Here is a 23,093-nt window from a genome sequence, read left to right on the forward strand (position 1 = left end):
TATGATGTCTCTCAATTAATTTAAGTCCTAGTATATGCTCCTCTTAGCTTTTGGTAGTTTTTTTTTTTTTAAATAAATCTTTTAAAATATTCTTATTTAGAGAGAAACATCTGTTGTCCCACTTATTTATGCTTTCATTGGTTGCTTCTTATATGTGCCTGGACTGGGATTCAAACCCACAGCTTTGGCATACCTGGACCGTGCTCTAACCAACTGAGCTCCCAGGCAGGGTGATACTTTCATTTTTTGCATTTTTGGTTTGTTTTTGTGGTTGTTGCTGACACTATTAGTGATGTGGTAGGTGTTTTCCTTGTAAATCCTGCCCACTTCAGACATATCAGGGATTTTTCATTTTTTTATTGTGATGGAATATTTTTCCATTATTATAAATGATTATTATATTAATATCTGTACAGTTGACAATCTGACTGAAGAAGTTTTCAAGCTGTAATTTTGTAACTGGTGAAGGAGTTGACAGTTTATGGCAGTTTCGCAGGGAAGGCAAACTAGATGGTAAAGATTTCACCAGAAAGATGTAATATTGAGGAATTTTATGATGCAGATGAAAAAAACAAATAAAGTAAAATGCAAGCAAGAGGGGTTGTTTTTATTGAAGGGTAAGATAATTGTTTTTTAAAATGACATAAAATATCTATTTTTTCCCTCAAATCCCATTAGCCAAATCTTTCAGTAATTCGCTTAGTGAGCTTATCATCTTCACCATTATGAAGCCTCTTGTGCTCCATACATGTTCTATATTCTTTAAGATTTACAAACTTAAAAGTCTAAATACTCATTTTCCCTTGCTTCCATCTTTCTCTATCAGCAACTCCTGTCTTCCCATCTTTATTCTATTTCTTAGGAAAGTAAAATAGGTTGACTCCATTTTCCACAGTAACTGGTATAAACATGTGAGTGCCAACAGAGACTCCTTTTAGTGTAGTTCTTGATCCAGCAATTCCAATTGGACTACACCTGCTATGGTGGGTGGAACACACAGGAGCAGGAGCAGGCACACAGCAACAGCTAATGCAAACCCAGCTAACTCAGAACTCAACACATTCCTACTACATCTGCTAATGAGTTCAGGAGCTAGCCAAAATGAAAAGTAACAGAAACCAACATTGCATAAAATGCACCAGGAAAATGTGAACGTTTGGTAAACACATCTTACAGCAAGACAAATGCATAGGTTTTAATTTAGGTAGTTATTCTTCTGAGGCCATTTATTGCCATTTTGTTCTTTGGTTCAATAGTTTACAAAATTTCTTAGAGTGGAAACTCAGAAGCTGAGTGCCAGGACTTCTGCAAAAATTGCTGCTGGTGAACGGGTCCCCTGCTGAGGGACAAGTGCCTTCATTGGTAAAAGAACAATTAACCAAACCAACAACAAAAAATTCTCAGGACGACTCAGCTTAGTTATACCAACTGGTTTTGGTGTGAGTGAATGGTTTAAACTATGATCACCTAGCATTTGCCTCCTACAGCAGCCCAATTAGAAAATGATCTCTGTACCCCATTTGCTCCTCAGATTTACAGGAGAGGCTCTCTGTAGTGACATGTGAAGAGAAGGCTGCCATTCCTGATTCAGCCTACAATGAGGATCAGAGACATGACCCGGCTGCAGAGAGGTAGGAGGCAGTCACCAGGACTCCAGGTCAGTGGACCCTAGTGTTTCTCAATGGACCAGAGATACTCAGAGTAAATGTTAGGCCAACTCTGAGTTTCTGTGTTTCCTTGGTCAAACGAGCAATCGGAATTTAAAATTTCCCATTCCCAGATTTTTGTGGAACTAATTTTGTACCTAGAGCAGATGCCCTGTAGAAAGGTGTTGATTGGAATCCTCAGGCCTATCGAAGACTCAAATAATGCCCTGGTTCAGCCTCCCTGCACACTCATTTAAGTTATGCTAATGGAATTCATAATGTGTAGACTAGTATTTGTTTTGTGATGAAAAATGACTGAGAGATGGATGCCTTACCAATCCCTTAGCAAAGGTTTTCCAATTCCAGTTCAAAGGCTGTCATTAATGTGTTTTCCCTGTAAGAGTAACCAAGAAACATGGGGAACACTTTTCCACAACAGATTCATTCATTCTCTCGGATGTGCAAAACCAGGGAAGGCTTGAAAATGACCTGAACATTGAATGTCCTTGTGAGCCAACACACAGATCCATCAGCAGGTGGAAGTCCTGACTAATGGGATGTGAAGAGAACCTCAGTCTAATCTTTGGCTAAATGCTAAGCAATGCAAACACAGCAACAAACCTTAGGAAGCAAGATTTAAACATTCTATACATGAACAGACAGCTACACATTCCAGTAGGGACAAACTTCACAAATTTGCTGGAGGCAACTTAATAAACAAAACAAGGATAACCCTCCATAAAGAAAATCGACTCCATATTGCAACACAAGCTGAAGTTCAGTAAGATTAGAAAGCATAAAAAAAAAAGTAGAAAACTAAGAAATAAGAAAGTGTGACCCTTACTAAGGAAGAAATAGAAACTATCTCCTCGAGATGTTGAATTTATCATAGACTTAAAAGCATCTGTTGTGAACATGTTCAGAGAACTAGTGGAAATCATGTTTAAAGAATTAATGAAGGAAAGAACCAAGATGGCGACATAGTTAAACACCTATACTTGCTGCCTCTCACAACCACATCAAAATTACAACTATAAGGCAGAACAACTACCACCCAGAACTATGGGAAAGCTGGCTGAGTGGAAGTTCCACAACTAGAGAGGTGAAGAAAGCGCATTGAGACTGGAAAGAGGTGCGGAGGCACGGAGAGTGCTGGCACCTGGATGTGCTGCTCTTTAAACCTGGAGGAAGATACAAGCTCCTGCTTGCTCTGAACTCCAGTCCGAGACTCTGGGGGACCCAGACACATACAGCGAAAAACTGGTCTGTCTGGCATCGGGACAGGAATGCAAGGGTGGCTTTCTCTCAGAGGTGCTTGCAGTGATCATTGTTCCTACACGGGGGCGTGGCATGCAAAGACCCAGGGACCTCTCCTGTGCAGGGCTAACTGGCAGCCATTGCTATTTGCCCTGCCCTAGTGATTCCCAGAGACTCCGCCCCACCCAATTTACAAACACACCCAAGCTGTGCACATCAACTTTTGCATATGAATGGCCTGTCCTTTCTCTGCCTAAAACCTGTCAAACTGCAGCTAGGTCAGAAAGCCACAGAGCTTCCAAAAGAAGGCCCAAAGCCTGGCAGCAGGAGCCTGCCTTGCTTCACAGTTGGGCCTCATCTGGCCACTTCCAAACGCCATATAAAGAGGAGGAATCTGCAGATGTCTCTGTAGCTTCTGCTGGGCGGCCCCAGACAGTGGCTGACCTTGCACCTCCTTGGAGATCCAAGAGCCAGTGTACCAAGTGGTCAGAGTGAGACCATACCAGATTACAACTCTCCACATCTATAAGAGACACACTCAAGGGGCAGACTCAGTGAGCACCAAAATCCCACTGTAGCAAGTCCTGCCCCATAAGGGTGTCTCCTGAGCAACAATCTTCCAATGTAGACACAGCTGGTCATCACAGCCAATTGGCCTGGAGGTCAATTCCTCCCAGTGATACCAACAGCAATCAAGGGTTAACTACAATAAGACTGTGCAAACAGCCCACAAAGGGGTGCATCAAGAGCATCCACCTCAGTTGACTGGGGAGGCTGAGCCACTGGGCCCTATAGGACACCTAGCACACAAGACCACTCTATCAACTCAAGGAGACTTAGCAGCTACCCAGTACATAGAAACAAACATAGGGAAGCAACCAAAATGTGGAGACAAAGAAACAAGTCACAAATGAAAGAAATGGATGAAAGCAAAATACTGGATATAGAGTTCAAAACCACAGTTATAAGGTTATTCAAGAATATTCTAGAAACCTCCAAGAAATTTAGTGAGACCCTCAAGGATATGAAAAAGGACCAACTAGAAATTAAGCATACACTGACTGAAATAAAGAATAATATACAGAGATCCAACAGCAGATTAGAGGATCCTAAGAATCAAGTCAAAGATTTGAAATAAGAAGAAGCAAAAATATCCAATCAGAAAAGCAAAAAGAAAAAAGAATCCAAAAATTTGAAGATAATGTAAGGAGCCTCTGGGACAACTTTAAGCATACCAACACCCGAATTATGGGGGTGCCAGAAGAAGAGAGTGAGCAAGATATTGAAAACCTATTTGAAGAAATATTGACAGAGAAAACTTCCCCTACCTGGTGAAAGAAATTGACTTCGGCAAGTCCAGGAAGCACAGAGAACCCCAAACAAGAGGAATCCAAAGAGGAGCACACCAAGACACATCATAATTAAAATGCCAAGAGCAAAAGACAAAGAGAGAATCTGAAAAGCAGCAAGAGAAAAACAGTTAGTTACCTACAAGGGAGTACCCATACAACTGTCAGCTGATTTCTCAACAGTAACTATGTAGGCCAGAAGGAAGTGGCAAGAAATATACAAAGTGATGAATAGCAAGAACCTACAACCAAGATTACTCTACCCAGCAAAACTATAATTTAGAATTGAAGGTCAGATAAAGAGCTTCACAGACAAGAAAAAGCTAAAGGAGTTCATCACCACCGAACCAGTATTATATGAAATGCTGAAGGGTATTCTTTAAGAAGAGGAAGAAGAAGAAAAAGGTAAAGATAAAAAATTATGAACAACAAAGTGACAACAAATACAGATATATCAACAAGTGAATCTAAAAGTCAAATGAATAAAAAACCTGATGAATAGTATAGATTGGTGAATGTAATAGAATCAGGGGCATGGAAAGGGGGCAGACTGACAATTCTCAAGGGGAAGGGGTTGTGGGGGGTGCAGGAAGAGATTGGACAAAGAGCTTATACCTATGGATGAGGTCAGTGGGGTTGGGGGGAGGGAAGGCCTGGAGTGGGGTGGGAACCAGGTGGAAGGGAGCTATGGGGGGGAAAAAGAGGAATATCTGTAATAATCTGAACAATAAATATTGTTTTAAAAAAAGTCAAGGCTGAGAAAAACTTCTTAAAAATAAGAGATAAATAACCTATCACCAAAGGAGATCAAAATTTTGATTAATAGCTAACTTCTCTCCAAAAGTAATGGAAGTATCTCCAGGATAACATATTCAAACTTACGTTTTTAAACTGCCAGTCTAGCATGGCCATTGGTTGAGCACTGACCTATGAACCAGGAAGTCACTATTCAATTCTCAGTCAGGGAGCATGCCAGGATTGCTGGCTGATTTCCAGTAGATGGCATGCAGGAGGCAGCCAAACAATGATTCTCTCTCATTACTGATGTTCCTCTTGCTCTCCCTTCCTCTCTGAAATCAATAAAAAAAAATATTTTTTAAAAAATCTTTAAAAAAGAAAACAAAAACCGGTCAGTCCATGTATTATGCTATACCCAGCAAAACTATTCTTTAAAAAAGGCAAATTAAAGATATTCCCAACAAAGACTAAAAATATAAGATAGCAGTATAATATTGTATTGTTGAGTTGTAATATATAAAGATATTACAAATGACAATAATAGCACAAAGAGAAGAAAATGCTAAAATATAGTTAATCAATGTTACCAGAATTAAGTTCGTATTATTTTGAAGTATACTGTGATAAGTTGATGTGTATTATCATCCCTAGAACAACCACTAAAATGTAACTTAAATAAAAGAGGAACACAGGGGACCTGTTTAGCTATGAGAAAAACAGAAAACAAAAAGTGAAATAGGTATTATAAACAACTATAACAATATTAAACATGAATGAACCATACCCAACTGAAATAACAGAAGAGATTGTCAGAATGGATTTTAAAAAGGCAAGATCCAGCTGATAAAGGACTTGTAGTCATAATATGTGATTTCTTAAAATGAATAAGATAAGCAACAGTGCAATATTCAGATGATGATGTACTGTAGAACTGTATACCAGAAACCTATATAATTTTACTGACTGATATCACCCCAATACATGCAAATTAAAATTAAAAAAAGAAGACTATAAGAAGTACTGTATAAGATGTGGAGACACTGGAACCCTTCAACACTGGTGGTTGGAATATAATATTATTGTATAGTTATTTTGAAAACAATTCCTCAGTGTCATAAAAGTTACCATATGACTTATCAACTTTAATCCCAGAAGTCTAGCAAGAGAAATGAAACACAAATACACACAAAGACATGTACACACATATACATATACACACATAAAGAGGGAGAGGGTGGAAGGGAAGAGAAGAGAAAAAGGGAGGTGGCAATAGAAAATTAGGCAAATGAATACAACTAATGAATCTCTGTCAAGAGTATATGGAAATTATTTCTATTATTCTGTTAACATTTCTGTAAGGTTGAAATTACATCAAATTTAAAATTATTTTTAAAAAGGGCACAAATATCATGTGGCAAGTTCCTGTGATCAACATCCTCAATGAAGACCATATACAGCTTAAAAGTTATTAGAAAACTGCAGGTAATTTTAATAAAATCACTTTAAGAATATAATTTGGTTAAATATAAAAAGCAATAAATACTCTAAAATAATTTTTCTATTGAGTTAAATAAATTTGTAAATCCTGTAACAGCATGTTCATATTCACAAAATCTGAATGAAAAACAAACACAATTTTCCATTTCTGATACAGTGTAATTCAAAAGTTCATTTTAAAGGGGACTGAGCTTTTGATCTAATTTTACTTTCAATATCAAGCATCATTATATACTATTCAAAATTGGAAGTGTCATTTTTTTATTTAACAAAAGACTGCAGTCCTGAAATAAATTTCATTAGTGACCATGATAATGTTAAAAAAAAAAAAAAAAAGACCACAAAAATGCAAGGTACATTTTTAATCAATTAAATTCTGATTGTACCTTAGCATTTACAATTCACTATTTTTAAGATTTTTTAATACAATTTTATATGTGGACAATCTGGAGCATAATTAAGTGTATCTTAATGAAGTTTCCACAGATGTATGTAGAAATATGGTTTACCAGCAGCCAAATAGCATCATTTTTTTTATCAAAGATCAATGGTACTACCTAGAAATGAGGACAATTCTTCAACAATTTCATTTCCTCTAAGTAAAAAGACATCCAAGGAGCTCAAGGCACATATTTATTCACATCTAGTAGAGTAACCCACCATAAAATCATTATTTATGAGCAACTTAATAACTGATGGACATTTCTCAAACAAGCTGTTTCAATCCTGATAGTTCTTTATTTTCTTTAACATAGTTACTATGGATTGCTAATTTGCAATATGTATCATCATGAGAATAACCAAAAGTAGATAAATGTGACAAAAGGTTGACAAAGTGTTTCACACCCTTGAGTGATACCAAGTCAAGATGGGAGAGAAGTGTTGCAAAAGGAGAGTACTCAATGCTACTTATATTCTTGCAGTAAAACCAGCAACGGACCCATTTCAAGAGAGATCACCTCAATTCCAATTTCTTCCCCTCAAGAACAATTTGAATCTCTTTGGCATCCAAAGTCTCATAGGTCAATAAAGCTTCTGCTAGATTCTTATGCTCTTTTGCATGAGTCTTCAAGATATGTTTTGCTCGTTCATATGAGTCCTAAAATAGAAAAGCAGATCTATAAGAGGCAAAAAAAACCTCGGAGAAGCAAAAACCATAAACAAGAAAAGAAAAAAAAAAATCTATGTACCCTAAAAATGTGAAATCAATTCATTTCTATTTATAAAGATAAAAGCATTTAAAAATTTTATTAATTTTAGAAAGAGAGAGAGAAAGAGAGAAACATCAATTTGTTGTTCCACTTATTGATGTATTTATTCATTGGTTGATTCTTTTTTTCTTATTTAATCCTTACCCAAGGACATGCATAGAGAGAAGGGAGAAAGAGAGAATCATGGATGTATGAGAGAAACATCAATTGGTGGCCCCCCTTATGTGCCCCGACAAAGAATTAAACCAGCAACCTTTTGGTGCACAGGACCATGCTCAACCATGGAGCCACTCCAGCCTGGCCATTGGCTGACTCTCATATGTGCCCTGTCCAGGAATCAAACCCATAAATTCAGCTTATCTGGACAATGCAACTAAGCTACCCAGCCAAGGCAAATAAAAACATATAAAAGCTTGGTTCCCAAAGATAATACTTTCGTACTTTCCAAATGTTTTATTTTTTACCTCAAAATCTATCACATAGAAAAAATGACTACCCTAGATAAAAAGGTACTTTAAAAAATTAAATTATACTTTGTACTTATATGCTTTTTAAATAAGGCCTCTGAACATAGAAATCTATTTATTCAGTATATATGTTTAAAAAGAAGGAAATTTGCTTCTTTTGCCTCTTGATTTCACTGACTTATTTAACGGCCAGAAAAGACCTATTATTTCCTTTGTTCACTTGTATAATATATTTACTTTTTAATTTGTGACAACTATAACAGTATTATTACAGCTGACCCTTGATTTTCATACATTTTTCTTTGCAACCCACCTTGAATTTGTCATTTAAATCCTTCAATTGTCTTTCCAAAAGTGAGTTTGGGTTGAATTTATTAGGTCATAAGATAACAACACTACCAACAATTCATTTTTGGCAGTGTCACATTTGTCTGTACAATGTTTTTGCCAATATTTTTATATTTAGTCATATTTTTGCCCTTATAAAAATGGGTGGAAAAGAACTTGGGCCAGTGTTGACTGCCCCCAGGCCTCCTGGCCATCCTAACCAGCTGGCACAGCAGGGGTGGCTATCAGCTCTGACCACAAGACCATGCCTGGGCTTGGGCCCAGGGCTAGATGTGAGCCCCACCTGCTGCTCTGCCTGAGATCCTGGGGTTGATGTGAGGGTCCCTCTCAAGCCAAAAAGCCAGGACCTTTGCAAATCCATTGATTCTGGCTGCTCCCAGTCTTTGGGGACGCACACCACCATCACAAGTAACAGGAGGGGATTACTGGGCTGGTCCGTACCAACACAGATGGTGTAAACACTCTGAACCGTGATGTTTTTGTATCAGTTTGTGCAATGATGAATGTACTTATTTTACAGACTTGGAGTGAGCCAGAGGCAGGCAGCCCAGGATCTGCCACCACACACTCCTGCAAGACCGAGCTCTTGCAAGGGCTCACCCACGATTGCAAAAAAGCAAAGATGAACCTTTAAGCAAATAAGAATCTCAAGAGAATTGCAGCATAGCACACCTCAGCCTGTGAATGAACAATATGGACCCAGGCTGACTTTCAAAACCTCATGCAGCCATGTGTGTGTCTCCCTATTAGCTACCACTTGGGCGCTGGGATGGCCCCTGCCCCCACCCCATCAGAATTCACTATACTTGACTGAGTGCAGGAGTATGATCTGGGCTGGCTGGCTGGCTGGGTAGGTAGACCTCAGCTGCCTTCCCTGCAGCTGTCCTGAGTTGGGATGAGGCCTGGGCAGCCAGAAGGGGACTGCATCTGTCCTGTCCCCTTGACTTAGGGGACAAAAGCAAAGGTGCCAGGCCTTAAGAGAACAAACAAGGGGTCTCAGCTCCACCATGCCCCCTGAAGGGACAAAGGCCCTTGCTCTTCCTGAGCCACGTTGGGGCAGATGTTACTGTACCTGTGAATCCGATGCCTGGAGTAGGGAGATGGAGAGGGACCTAACCAAAGCCTCAGTCTGACATTCCAAATGAGGAGGTGGGTGTGCATTTTGGGAACTGAAGCTGTCCAGTGCCCCCAGCTTCAGTCACCCCACTTTAATTTTCTACCAGGAACCCCTCCCCCAACCTCACCTTGCTATTTATTACTGTAATTTATTGACCTCAAGAATGCTGCATAACAGACCTCATTTGGGACAGAAAGGAACTCCACAGCGCCCCACCTCCATTTGACAGGCCCCTCTGGGGCCAGGTGCTGAGAGGAGCCTCTTTGTACCCTACTCATCACTTGCTTTCCCTCTCCCCGCTTGGGCAGCCCCAGGTTGGGCACTGGCCCATTCGTAAATACTTTGAGGGGAAGGGAGACATGGGGTTATAGTTGTTTTGTTTAATTGGAACTGGAAGAGGGATCATGTCCTTGCTTTATATCCTTCCCAGAAAGGGGTAGGGACGCTGTGATCGCACTCCTGTACTGGCCACCGCCACTGTCAGTCATCACATTGAGTTTACTTCCCTCAAAAGTTTGGATAAATTCAGGTCAGAGCTGTAAGTATGCAGCCAAGTGGCATAGAAAAGCAATTCACCTATGACTGATCTCTCCATTCAGAAGTGTGCAGTCTTAATGTACTGTAATGATAAACTGTTATTTTATGATCTTTTCATTAAAACTTGATTGAAAACTAAAAACAATAAAATAAAAATACAACTGGGTAGAAAATATATAAATGAATTTACCAATACCAAGAAGCATAGATCATATAAATATAATGCAGGACTACATCTGAACCTAAAATGCTGTTAACTAGTAATCGTTTTCCCTTAATAACAATGGAGGCTTGCCATCTAGTGGAAAGAGTACCTACTGCCTTTCCAAGCTATCCTTTTAGAAGGAAAAAACACAATGTTTGCCATTCTGTGTTCTGAGTTTTCAGAAATGTACTAAAGCAAACGAAGAGTGTTGTTCCAGGAGTACTAACACATAAATAATTTACTCAGAATAACATCAATAGTAAAGGGGAAAGAAATAAGCTTCAGGGAAATAAGAGACTTCTTCTGAAACACCTTTTAAACTTTTCCATTATGTAAACTTCCCATAACCTTAACTACTCTAAAGCATTTCTTCTACTACCTTGAGTTAATCAAAACCTGGCCACCCTGGGGAGCCTGCTTTCTCTAAGCCTCCAAGTGGCAATTATTTATTCACTCTCATCCCAGATACTTCAGAGTAAAAAGTGAGCACTTTGTTCCCATCAACACTGCCAGACATTGCTGTACTCCCTCTTCTATCAAGCTCTATTCCTTTCAAGTTCATGCTATTTGACTACAGCCTTTCCCAACAGCCTTCACTGTGCTACCTAAGTTCTCATTCACTAAAGACTTCTGGCTCTTGGCTCAGTCTTCTTCTCCATTCCAAGACCTACCTTCATGCAAACCCAAATAGAACACATATTCAACCTCTGAACTAGCTCCACACCCATGAATCTTTCCCAACTTTTAACCTTCACTACAACACCTCCAATTCAACAGGTATGAAACTGACCTTATGATCTACATCCTTGCCAGCCTTAGGCCATCACCAGTGTTTACTCAGTAAAGGATACAACTGAGTTGCATGAGGCAGAAATCTAAAATATTGTTTTCAGATTCATAGCTGCTCTCTCAACCAAAACATCACAAAAGCATTTGATTCCACTACATTAGCATCTCTTTAAGCCACACGTTTCTCAATTTCTACATTTCACCACCCTAACCCGAGCATCCATTATACCGTGACTAGGTGACCACAGTACCTACCAAATGATCTCACTGAATCTACTCTTACATATTCTTTTACCCTAATCTGTATTGGACCCTGCAGTTAAAATGACCTTTGTTTTGCTTATTCAGTATTCTGAGCATATGCACACTGCTAGGCACGAGCAAATAATAGCACATGTTGAATATATGTCAGAATGGGAAAACAATAAAGAATCAATAATCAGTATAGTTCATTCTAATAACTCTTATGGTTTTGTAAATAAGAGAATTGAATATTTATAATCACTGATATAAACTGTTCTTAGTCTACAGTCAGAATAACATAAAGATCCAGTCTATGACCACATGTCTCTAACAACATATTTAAATCAAGGTTGCCCCCTGGCTGGTGTGGCTCAATGATTAGAGCATCGGCCTATGCACAAAAGGATTGTGGATTCAATTCCCAGTCAAGGCTAATCAAAGGCACATTCCTGGGTTGCAGGTTCGATTCCCATCCCTGGTAGGGGCCTGTGTGGGAGGCAACTAATCAATGTGTCTCTCTCACCTCTCTCTCTCTCTCTCTCTCTCTCACTCTCTCCTCTCTCTCTCTTCCCATCCCCTCGCCACCCTCTCCCTCTCTCCACTCCATCCCAGCCCCATCCCTTCCACTCTTTCTAAAAATCAATGAAAAAAATATCCTCAGGTGAGTATTAACAAATAAATAAATAAATCATGGTTGAAATAGTGCACCTATTATCTTTATTATCTTTATTTCTAAAGAACAAAAGGGTTCAGTTATCATTTGGTAAGCACCCAACTATTTAGGCACATTATGACTAAATAAATAAATGCAGAAAAATATGATCATTACCTTCAGAAGGATTCTGATTTCTTGTTCAATAGCTGATTGCGTTTCTGGACTTAGTTTCCCCGTATCACTGTAGGTCATAACTCCAAGCTAAAACAAATGGGAAGAAATTGAACAGAAAATAAAACAAAACAAAAAACTCCATAAATAAAAGATAACAGAGAAAGTACCATCCTATACATAAGAAAACCAATTTCATGGGGGAAATTAAGAAATTCAATATAAAATGGCCTTAAGGGCAAAGAAATTTTATAATTTTTCTGAAAGTATACACTAAAACTAAAGTGTGAGCAAGACAGAAAATTTAAAATCATAAGTATGCTTGTGAATGCCTTCTTAGAAAACCTTGGCAGCTATTCCAAGTCCAGAAATCCACAATTCAGAGTATTAGAATTGCTTCGTGGAACCACAGTGATAATGCAAGAAAGTGAAATACATGAAAAGGGTAAAATATGGCAGGATCAGCAAGTAGATTTTTTACGTCATGTTAATAGAAATGGCTAAAGAATTTGTCTTATCATTTTGTTAACTCATGAACGAATAATTGTTTGTGTTCAAGTAGCTAGAATGGAGACAATACTAAATTACTCAGAAAATAAGGTTTAGTTTAGAACACTGGTCGGCAAACTCATTAGTCAACAGAACCAAATATCAACAGTACAATAATTAAAATTTCTTTTGAGAGCCAAATTTTTTAAACTTAAACTATATAGGTAGGTACATTGTTATTAACTTAATTAGGGTACTCCTAAGCTGGCCTTTGCTAAAAACTCAAGGGGCCAAAGAGCCACATGTGGCTCGCGAGCCACGGTTTGCCGACCACTGGTTTAGAATAAGCTAAGACTACTCCATTTGGAATGAGACAGAGGAAAGTAAATGTTATCAATTTATAATGAAAACCCTCTCTCAAGAGACATTTGGCACATATCATTTAAGACATAAGGAATAATAAAATTAGCCAATACCTTTTCACTCATTCCAAATTTGGTAACCATCCACTTTGCTATTTTAGTTGCATTATCGAAATCACTGGAAGCACCTAAAATTTAAAAATAAACATAGAACTCATTTAAAAAATATCTTTAAACCAACAAACACAATTTGAACTAACGCCATTCTTTACAGCCAACCTGTTGTAATATGGTCAGTTCCAAATATAAGCTCCTCTGCCACTCTTCCTCCCATACTAACATCCATTTGTGCAAGCAGCTGAGCCCTGGTTTCATTCCACCTGTCATTCTCAGGCAACAGGGACACCTAGACAATTGAAAAACAAAAAAAATTCAGAGAGTTTTGGAACACCTACATTAATAACCAGAATTATCATCTGGCCCTCTCACCTTACTTCAGGGGTCCTCAAACTTTTTAAACAGGGGGCCAGTTCACTGTCCCTCAGACCGTTGGAGGGCCGGACTATAGTTTAAAAAAAACTATGAACAAATTCCTATGTGCACTGCACATATCTTATTTTGAAGTAAAACAAAACGGCAAAAACACCCGCATGTGGCCTGCAGGCCGTAGTTTGAGAACGCCTGCTTAATACCATAATGCTGAAAGCCCAAAGACTTTTATTAGAGATGACCATTGAAAAAACCAGCAATTTATAAAATAAGGAAAACTATTTATAAAGCAAAATACATTTTATAAATAACAGGTAGATAATGCTGATATAGGACTCTTCTATCTTCTGTTGCACAAAAATGCTTAAAATCTCTGCAATTAGAAAGATATGAGAACAAAATTTGTACTCAATAAGAAAAATCTTAGAAAAACTACTGAGCCAGTACATAATTTATTTTGTGGGGGGAAAAATGCAATTACCTAATTAAGAATTATAATTTGCTGCTATTCCAGAATTAAATTTCATATTGTAATATAAAATATCTGGAATATTAAGGATATTCTTTATTAAAAGATAAATTTCACATGTATCTCTAATTTCAAGATGGTTCAGGAAGTTAAAGAAAATATCAACAGCCTTAGCTGGTTTGGCTCGGTGGATAGAGCATCGGCCTGCGGACTGAAGGGTCCCGGGTTTGATTCTGGTCAAAGGCACATGCCCGGGTTGTGGGGATGTGCAGGAGGCAACCAATCAATGACTCTCTTTCATCACTGATGTTTCTATCTCCCTCTCCCTTCCTCTCTGAAATCAATAAAAATATATTAAAAAAAAAGAAAATATCAACAACCCTAGGCGGTTTGGCTCAGTGGATAGAAGGGTCCCGGGTTCTATTTCAGTCAAGGACACATGCCAGGTTGCAGGCTCAATTCCCAGTGGGAGGCGTAAAGGAGGCAGCCAATCAATGATTCTCTCTCATCATTGATGTTTCTATCTCTCTATCCCTCTCCCTCTCTGAAATCAATAAAATTATATATTAAAAAATATATAAGAAAATATCAACAAATTTAGCAAGTAGATGAATGTTGTTTTAAGGGGATTTTATCAGCAATTTCATACATATGCTTCTGGAAAGTGCTATCTGAAAGCAAAGAAAAACTGCAAGATACTTACATGTCCAAGTGTTGGCCCTCGAGGCATGATTGTAGCTTTGTTGATAGGCATTGCATCTTTAGTGTAATATGCAATAATAGCATGGCCAGATTCATGATACGCAGTGATGGTTTTGTTTTTGTTATCAATTTCCACACTTCTACGTTCAGGCCCTAACAGCAAAAAATTAATCAGGTTAAATGCTCCATTAGAGAGGTATATTTAAATGAATGAAACCCATCTGCTTCAAAGTTGTTCTTAGAGTAACATGATTTAATTTCATTAAGAAATATTTTAAACAAAGTAAAAGTTTAAAAATAAGTACAATTGCACAATACATATTAACAACAACAATGTCAACTGAAAACCAAAATTGTTAGAACTATCATCTTACTCTCATAGCCAAAGGGAAAGCTTAATTATATTTCTAGAAAATAAACTTTCAATTTAAAAGGAATGTCTTATCTAACCTGTTTTGAAGCCAATTCATGAGTTACAGTAAAAAATACCAAGAAGAGTAAAATTAACTATCCTTTCATCAGCAATATTAGACAAGAGTAAAAACATAGGCACCCATGTACCCCAAACAAGTATCCTATATAAAGTAGCGGTAATATGCAAATTGACCATCAAGTCCTCAAAAGATGGCTGCCTATGACCAGGCTGGCAGGAGGGGTTAGTGAGGGACGACCAAACGACTGAACAGCAGGCTGCGTGGGGCGACCAGGCCAGTAGGGGGGTTAGTGAGGGATGATCAAACAACTGAACAGCAGACTGCGTGGGGCGACCAGGTCAGTGGGTGGGTCATGAGGGGCGACCAGGCCAGCACGGGGGACAGTTGGGGGCAACCAGGCCGGCAGGGGAGCAGTTAGGGGCAACCAGGCCAGAATGGGGGCAGTTGGGGGCAACCTAGCCGGCAGCGAGGGACAGTTAGGGGAGACCAGGCAGTCAGGCGAGCGATTAGGAGCCAGCAGTCCAGGATTGTGAGAGGGATGTCCAAGGATCAGTCCTAACCCGGCAGTCAGACATCACCCGAGGGGTCCCAGATTGGAGAGGCTGCAGGCTGGGCTGAGGGGGAACCCCCCTCACCCCGCCGCAGTGCACAAATTTCATGCACCGGACCTCTAATAATTATATTATCTACATTTGTCTGTGAGAGGCCAAATTGTTTTGCTACATTCAAATATATATTTTCATGTCCCTATACGTTTGTTTTTATTATTTGCTGTTGTTGTTGTTAATCCTCACCTGAGGATATTTTTTCCATTGATTTTTAGAAAGTGTAGAAAGGGCTCTAGCCAGTTTGGCTCAGTGGATAGAGCATTGGCCTGCATACTGAAGGGTCCCGGGTTCAAGTCCAGCCAAGGGCACATGCCTGGGTTGTGGGCTTGATCCCCACTAAGGGGTGTGCAGGAAGCAGCCGATCAATGATTCCCTCTCATCATTGATGTTTCTATCTCTCCCTCTTCCTTCCTCTCTGAAATCAATAATAATAATTATATATATATATATATATATATATATATATATATATATATATATATATAATTATATATATATATAATTAATATATAAATATATATATATATATTTCTACATTTTAAAAAAAGTGTAGAAAGGAGCAAGGTGGGGAAAGGGAGAGAGGAAAAGAGAGAAGGAGGAAAGGAAGGAGGGAGGAGGAAGAGAGAGAAAAACATTGATGTCAGAGAGGCACATTGATTAGTTGCCTCCCACACCTGCCCAGATTGGGGCCTAGGATCTAACCTATAACCCAGGTGCATGCCCTTGACTGGGAATCAAACCCTCAGCCCTTCAATACTCAAGCCAAGATTCTAAGCACTGAGAAACACTGGTCAGGGCTACCTTTGTTGTTGTTCTTTTAATAACCTCTCAAAATGAAGAATTTATTCTCTAACATACTGAATAGTGTAAGACAGGAAAAAAAAAAGAAAACCTACCCATCAAAATTTTATCTTTGGAAAACTCAAGTTCTTTCATGGTAACCATTTCTTTTCCATCAACAGCTGCCTTTAAAGCAGCTTGGTTCACAAGATTCTCCAACTCTGCTCCAGAGAAGCCAACAGTACCTCGAGCTATGATTTCTGGATCAACAGCTGTGTGGATATAACACAATATCTTAAAGTCCCAAAACAGTCAACAGAAAGTTTGCCAGGAAGAACTCAAATTCCAAAACAAAAAACAAAACAAAAAAAACCCAGCCATCGTGAACTATAATTTAAAATATTTATCTTAATTAAACTAAAAAATAAATTTATTTTAATAACTTCTAAGGGAATAAAGTCAAAATTGTTATAAATATGCCATTAAAACTGCCATTGGGACAAATAACAAAAGCTCTTAAATTTAAATAACTGTGAAAAAATAAAGAAATGTAGAGTTATCTGATCATTTAAAAGCCTTCAGTTATGACCTACAGCATTAGTGGCCTAATGACAAATCGAAGAAGCATACTTGTAAACATTTTTTTTTCTAAAATTTCATTTTGAAATACTATGGACATAAAAGCTCCCTTTATTATGGAAAACTTATTTGTGTTTATTTTCACTTGATTCAGTTATCTTTGAAAATACTGCAGCTTTAATAGCTGCGTTTATTACTCAGGTTGGTCCATGATACTTCCTTTCCGTGTGTTTTGTTTTACAGGTGATTTTCTCCTCCTTTGACACCAAAGTGACTATATCATGAGATACTGTGCTCATAATATGCAGGTGTTTTTTCTATTATTTCATATTTTACATTCATCTTTAAAAACATACATATTTCATCTTTAAGTATTATCTACCTGAATACTCAAAAGAAAACTTTCATTAGAATCAGGATTCAAAATGATAAAATCTACTGGATATGCATTAAGTATGAAATGGACTTTTTTTTAAAAAAAGGACTCATAAATGGAAGAAAAAATGATTTATAACGGAACTGGTCTTTTAAGATACTGCTCAAATAAGAACCACAAACAGGGTGGGATTGACATATTACCATTTTATGGAGATAACAATGTTTGTATCATGGAATAAGACTTACACTGATCAAACTTTATTTTATTGAGATACCATTTCAAAATTTCTGTTCGACCTCTTACATCTGGCCTTGGAACTGTAACCTGCATGTCAAAACGACCAGGACGAATTAAGGCACTAAAGAGAGAATACAAAAAGAAAATGAAAATTAGTAAGGTGACTATGCTGAAGGTCAAAAGTTAAACAGGACCACCACACTAAGGAGAGGTTGGAAAGACAATGCAACCCGAGGTTAGCTATAGTTTTGAACATAAGTATTCAGATAGTTCCTTATAAAACATGGCTCAAATAAGTTTTAATAACCAGAAGACAGAACATATATATACTGATAAATGTGTGCCTACAGATAGCAGACACCCCTCAGAAACAAAAATGTGCAAGTCAATCAGCCAGGGAACAGATAATTCTGTACCAGTCTATTAGAGTCTCAGGCAAAGACAAACTATTAGATGAAACAAAAATATGAATAACTTCTATAATAATATCAATAAAAATTTAAAATTATACTAAATTTTATTTTAAAAATGCTCTCCACCCAAAAAAGTTTTTGTGATATATAGGTTTTCAGAAGGTCCTTTTAACAGCTTTATTGAGATAGTTTACATATTACCAAATTTAAAGTAGATAAGCCAGCATGCTCTTTCTCCCTCTTGAGCAATTTCCCTTCCCCCAGGCTCCTTCTCTCTGTATTTCTTTTTCCTAAACTCCAAGTGCCCTTCTTTTTGCCTCTGTGACTCCTTTCCTGTGCCCACACAGCCCAGCTGTCTTACCTTTTCTATCTCTGTGACTTTCTGAATAAACTTTCTCTTATAATTTAAAAAATAAGTGGATAATTCAAAGCTCTTTAATATATTCAGAATTCTGTAACCATCACCACAATTTAATTTTAGAAATTTTCATCACCCCTCAAAAATAAAACACAAAAAAAACCATATCCACTGGTAGTCACTCCCCATTCTCCCCAGCCTCTGGCAACCATTAATCTACCTACTTTTTGTTGCCCTGGATATACTTATACTGGACATTTCATATAAAGGGAACCATATATGATGTTTTGTGATGGGCTTCCTCCCCTTAGCATCATATTTTTAAAGTTCATCCATGTTTCAACATATATCAGTACTTCACAAAAATTTTCTTTTAATACTTACTTATCTAATGCTTCTGGGAAGTTTGTGGCTCCTATGATGATAACTCCTTCATTGGGTTTAAAACTATTTAAAAAAAAAAAAGTACTTTTTCACTAAAAATTAAAACAACACACATATATAAATGCTCTACATAAAACTGTTTATCATTAATCTTAATAACAGCAAAAAAAAAAAGGATTGGTATTTTTATGCCCCAAATGATATCTCTATTTTTTTAAAAAAACAAATATTAGCCCAGTATACTTCACTACAACTGCTAATATATAATCACCAAATCATCTGTAATTATATACCTGCACAATTATTTGTCTTACTTAGGAAGAGATGACCTGACACAAGAAGCTTGGGCACCTGACTACATTTTTGAAAATTATTTTCACGTTTACTAATTCAAATTATGTGCTCCTAAACTTCCTATTTGGTTCCAGGATGTCTTATATGACTTTAAGAAATATTTTTGCTTCTTTCCAAGCAACCCCACCTCTTGCTTTTTATATTATGAAAACTGATGCAAGCTTTTTCATCTGTCACAACACTAAAATCTGGTCACAAATTGTGTAGGGATCAGCATACTCTCCCTTTACACCTCCAAATAATGTGAGCAGGAATCACTGTTTTCCTGTCATCTATATATATAAAAGCCTAAGCGACCACTACGACCTAACGGCCGGAATGACCAGTCGACCAGTCGCTATGACATGCACTGACCACCAGGGGGCAGACACTCAATACAGGAGCTGTCCCCTGGTGGTCAGTGCACTCCCACAGCCAACCTCCCATGGACAACTGGTGGCCGCTCCTTCTGCACCCGGCCCGGCGACCATTGCCTCCTCTGCCGACCCTACCCAGAGCATTCAGGTACCCAGCTGGGACGGGGAACCGGGGGTGGGTGGTGGCAGACACGACGCCTTTTCCTGAGGGGCCAAGGGCCGGCTCCCTCCTCGAGGAAGGCGGCCAACCTCCCACACGCCATTCCTCCCCTAGGCCAGCAGGCCTTGATCGGCCCACTGCCTGCCTGCCACAGTGGCAGCGAGGGAAGGACGGGGGAGGTGGGGAACTGTGCAGTGGTGGTGTGCTGGCATCTGATGTACGGCATCCGTTCCTTCCACACCCAGCCCAGCAACAATCACCTCCTCTCCCAACTCCACCAGGGACTTCAGGGCCCTGGGCTGGGACGGGGAACCAGGAGTAGGTGGTGGCTGGCTCCCTTCTTGGGGCCAGTGGCCAACTTCCCACTCTTTGTCCCTCGCCCTGGCCAGTCCTCATTGCCGGCCAGGCCTAGGGACCCACCCATGCATGAATTTGTGCACCGGGCCTCTAGTAATAAATAAAAAAGGTGCAACTATCATCAACTTAAATGAGTTGATACATTAACTACGCTATTAGAATTAGAAACAATACAATCCTAAAAATAGCTTGTCTTGACTTTTTGCATGAAGGACTACTCTGTTGCCTACAAACATAAGATTTTTCCTCTCTAGAATGTTACTAAATATATTCCAAAGACAGAAGATTCAATTACCCATCCATTTCAGCAAGAAGTTGATTTATAGTTTGCCTTGAATATGGATGCATTGGAGATTCAATTCGCTTCCCACCAACAGAATCTAATTCATCAATGAATATAACACAAGGAGCATTCGCTTTTGCTTCCCCTAAGAAAACAGAAAAGATTCAAATTTTAATGAAAAATCATATAAATATTAAAAACCTGCAAAATTGTCAAAAGCCAACAAAAAGATATTAAGGAGAAAATACACCAAAACAGATTTTGTTGTGTTCTCTTTTTTTTTTCACTGATAAAGAACAATAGCCTCAGGGGACTCTTTCTCCCTCCCCATGTGGGAATCTGTGCTGTGAGATTCTTTCCCCTTCCCCACGTGGGAGTCTGTACTTGTTCTTCAATAAATTTCCACCTTTGCTAAAACAAAAACAAAAACAATAGCCTCAGAAGGAAAAAAATAATTATATCATAAAGAATGATATATATTAAAAACAGCTGTAGCCCACATGGCTAAGTGGTTAGAGCATCGACCTGTGTACCAGAGGATCAACGGTTCAATTCCCAGTCAAGAGCACGTACCTGGGTTGCAGGTTTGATCCCCAGCCCCAGTCAGGGTATGTGCGGAAGACAACCACAGATAGATGTTTCTTTCTCTCTTCTCTCTCCGCACAACACTTCTTTTCACCCTCTCTAAAAATCGATGGAAAGTCCTAGCCAGTTTGGCTCAGTGGCTAGAGCGTTGGCTGGGGACCAAAGGGTTCTGGGCTCAATTCCGGTCAAGGCACATACCTCGGTTGCAGGCTCCTCCCTGGCACAGGCCCTGGTCAGGGCACATGCAGGAGGCAACCAATCGATGTGTTTCTCTCACATCAGTATTTCTCTCTGTCTTTCCCTCTTTCTTCCACTCTCTCTAAAAATCAATGGAAAAATATCCTTGAGCGAGGATTAAAAAATAATAATAAAAATAAAAATTGATGGAAAGAATATCCTCCAGTGATGATTAACAAACAAATAAATAGAAACAACTGTGCATTCACTCATTCTTCCTACTTCTTTCAACTATATACAATCAGGTTTGAGGTTAATTACATACTATAGAAATGATGAACTTTTAAATAAAAAAACAACAGAAAGACCCAGCTTTTCTGCAGCGCCCAACGACATCTAACACTTCCATTAGCTACTCTGACTGTATTTGGGGAAAAAAGTACAATTCTGTTTTAGTTCACACATGAAATTCCCTGAAACCAGCCCGGCTGGCATGGCTCAGAGGTTGAGTGTCAACCTATATACTGGGAGGTCATGGTTCAATTTCTGGTTAGGGCATATGCCCATGTTGAGGGCTCAATCCCCAGTAGGGGGCGTGCAGGAGGCAGCCGATCTATGATTCTCTCTCATCATTGATGTTTCTATCTCTCTCTCCTCCCTTCCTTTCTGAAATTAATAAAAATACATATTTTTAAAAAATTCTCTGAAACCAGAACCCCCAAATAGCTTTGTTCAGCTGAATAACAATCTTAAGTAGCAAAGAAAGGGTAAAATAAAAAAACCTCTTCCCCTGAAATTTAAAAAAAAAAATTAGTACTGTATAAAAGATACATTTAAACATACTAAAGAGATTTCTTATGCGGCTGGCTCCCACACCCACAAACATCTCATCAAATTCTGATCCAGAAGCATAATAAAAAGGAACATCAGCTTCTCCAGCTACAGCCCGGGCAAGAAGTGTTTTTCCTGTTCCTGGTGGTCCAACTAAAAGAATTCCTATAAAAAAAAAGTACAAGAATAATTGAAATTAAAAACAAAAACAAATTCTGATATACATCTTAAAAATGAATAATTAATTTATAAAACATTGAGGTTACGAGCACATCAATGACCAATATTTTGAAACATAGCAAAATATATTTCTCCCTACTAATAATTCACTTCAGGATCTTCTCCATAACTCATTTTCTTGTATCATCTAAATACTGTTTACGTATCAGCCATAGACAGGACAAAATCTTGGGGGAAAGGAATATAAACTTATGATTAAGCAAATAAGATTCACATAAAACAGTTTAAGAGACTAAACAACAAATGTAATGCATGAACCTTGAACTGATGCACCTCCATAAAAAAGCACATCATTTAGGCCCAGCTGGCATGGTTCAGTGGTTGAGCGTCGACCTATGAACCAGAAGGTCATGGCTCAATTCCCGGTCAGGGCACATGCCCAGGTTGTGGGCTCAATCCCCAGAGCGGGGCATGCAGAAGGCAGCTGATCAATGATTCTCTCTCATCATTGATGTTTCTCTCTCTCCCTCTCTCTCTGAAATCAATAAAAATATGTGGATTTTTAAAAATTCTAGGGGCATCTGTTGAAAATTTGAAAAATACGGAAGAGTTCATGAAATTAAGAAAATAGTGTTTAGTTTTGATAGGATAAATTATTATTTTTATTTGGGACAATGTCCTTACTCTTAGGTGATGCATAACAAAATATTGAGATGTAAATAAAGTAGTTAATGTCTACAGCTTTCTTTCTAATTTTTCTGTATGTTTGAAAATTTTCCTAACAAGTTTTTCATATTAGGATAATAGAATTCCCTGGTTTACATAACTTTTTCATCTTTCAGACTACATTTTAAAAAGCAACAAAATTGTATTAATGCTGTATATTAAAAATACTTT

At 38.3% G+C, this 23,093-nt stretch overlaps 1 protein-coding gene across 1 annotated transcript in view; it reads right to left on the reverse strand.

Moving 5' to 3' along the window:
- Positions 1-273: 273 nt before the first annotated feature.
- YME1L1 (YME1 like 1 ATPase) overlaps positions 274-23,093 on the reverse strand; it is a 74,925-nt gene continuing 52,105 nt past the window's right edge. The window contains exons 10-19 of the mRNA XM_079772695.1: positions 22,029-22,181; positions 20,436-20,568; positions 18,914-18,976; positions 17,767-17,879; positions 16,680-16,835; positions 14,743-14,894; positions 13,361-13,487; positions 13,196-13,269; positions 12,234-12,320; positions 274-7,586 (exon numbers count right to left, since the gene is read on the reverse strand). Coding sequence (XP_079628821.1) covers positions 7,443-7,586; positions 12,234-12,320; positions 13,196-13,269; positions 13,361-13,487; positions 14,743-14,894; positions 16,680-16,835; positions 17,767-17,879; positions 18,914-18,976; positions 20,436-20,568; positions 22,029-22,181 — 1,202 coding nt within the window. The 3' untranslated portion in view covers positions 274-7,442. The remainder of the gene's footprint in view (positions 7,587-12,233; positions 12,321-13,195; positions 13,270-13,360; positions 13,488-14,742; positions 14,895-16,679; positions 16,836-17,766; positions 17,880-18,913; positions 18,977-20,435; positions 20,569-22,028; positions 22,182-23,093) is intronic.

This window comes from Cnephaeus nilssonii (genome assembly GCF_951640355.1).
Source record: "Cnephaeus nilssonii genome assembly, chromosome: 1".
Taxonomy (NCBI): Eukaryota; Metazoa; Chordata; class Mammalia; order Chiroptera; family Vespertilionidae; genus Cnephaeus; species Cnephaeus nilssonii.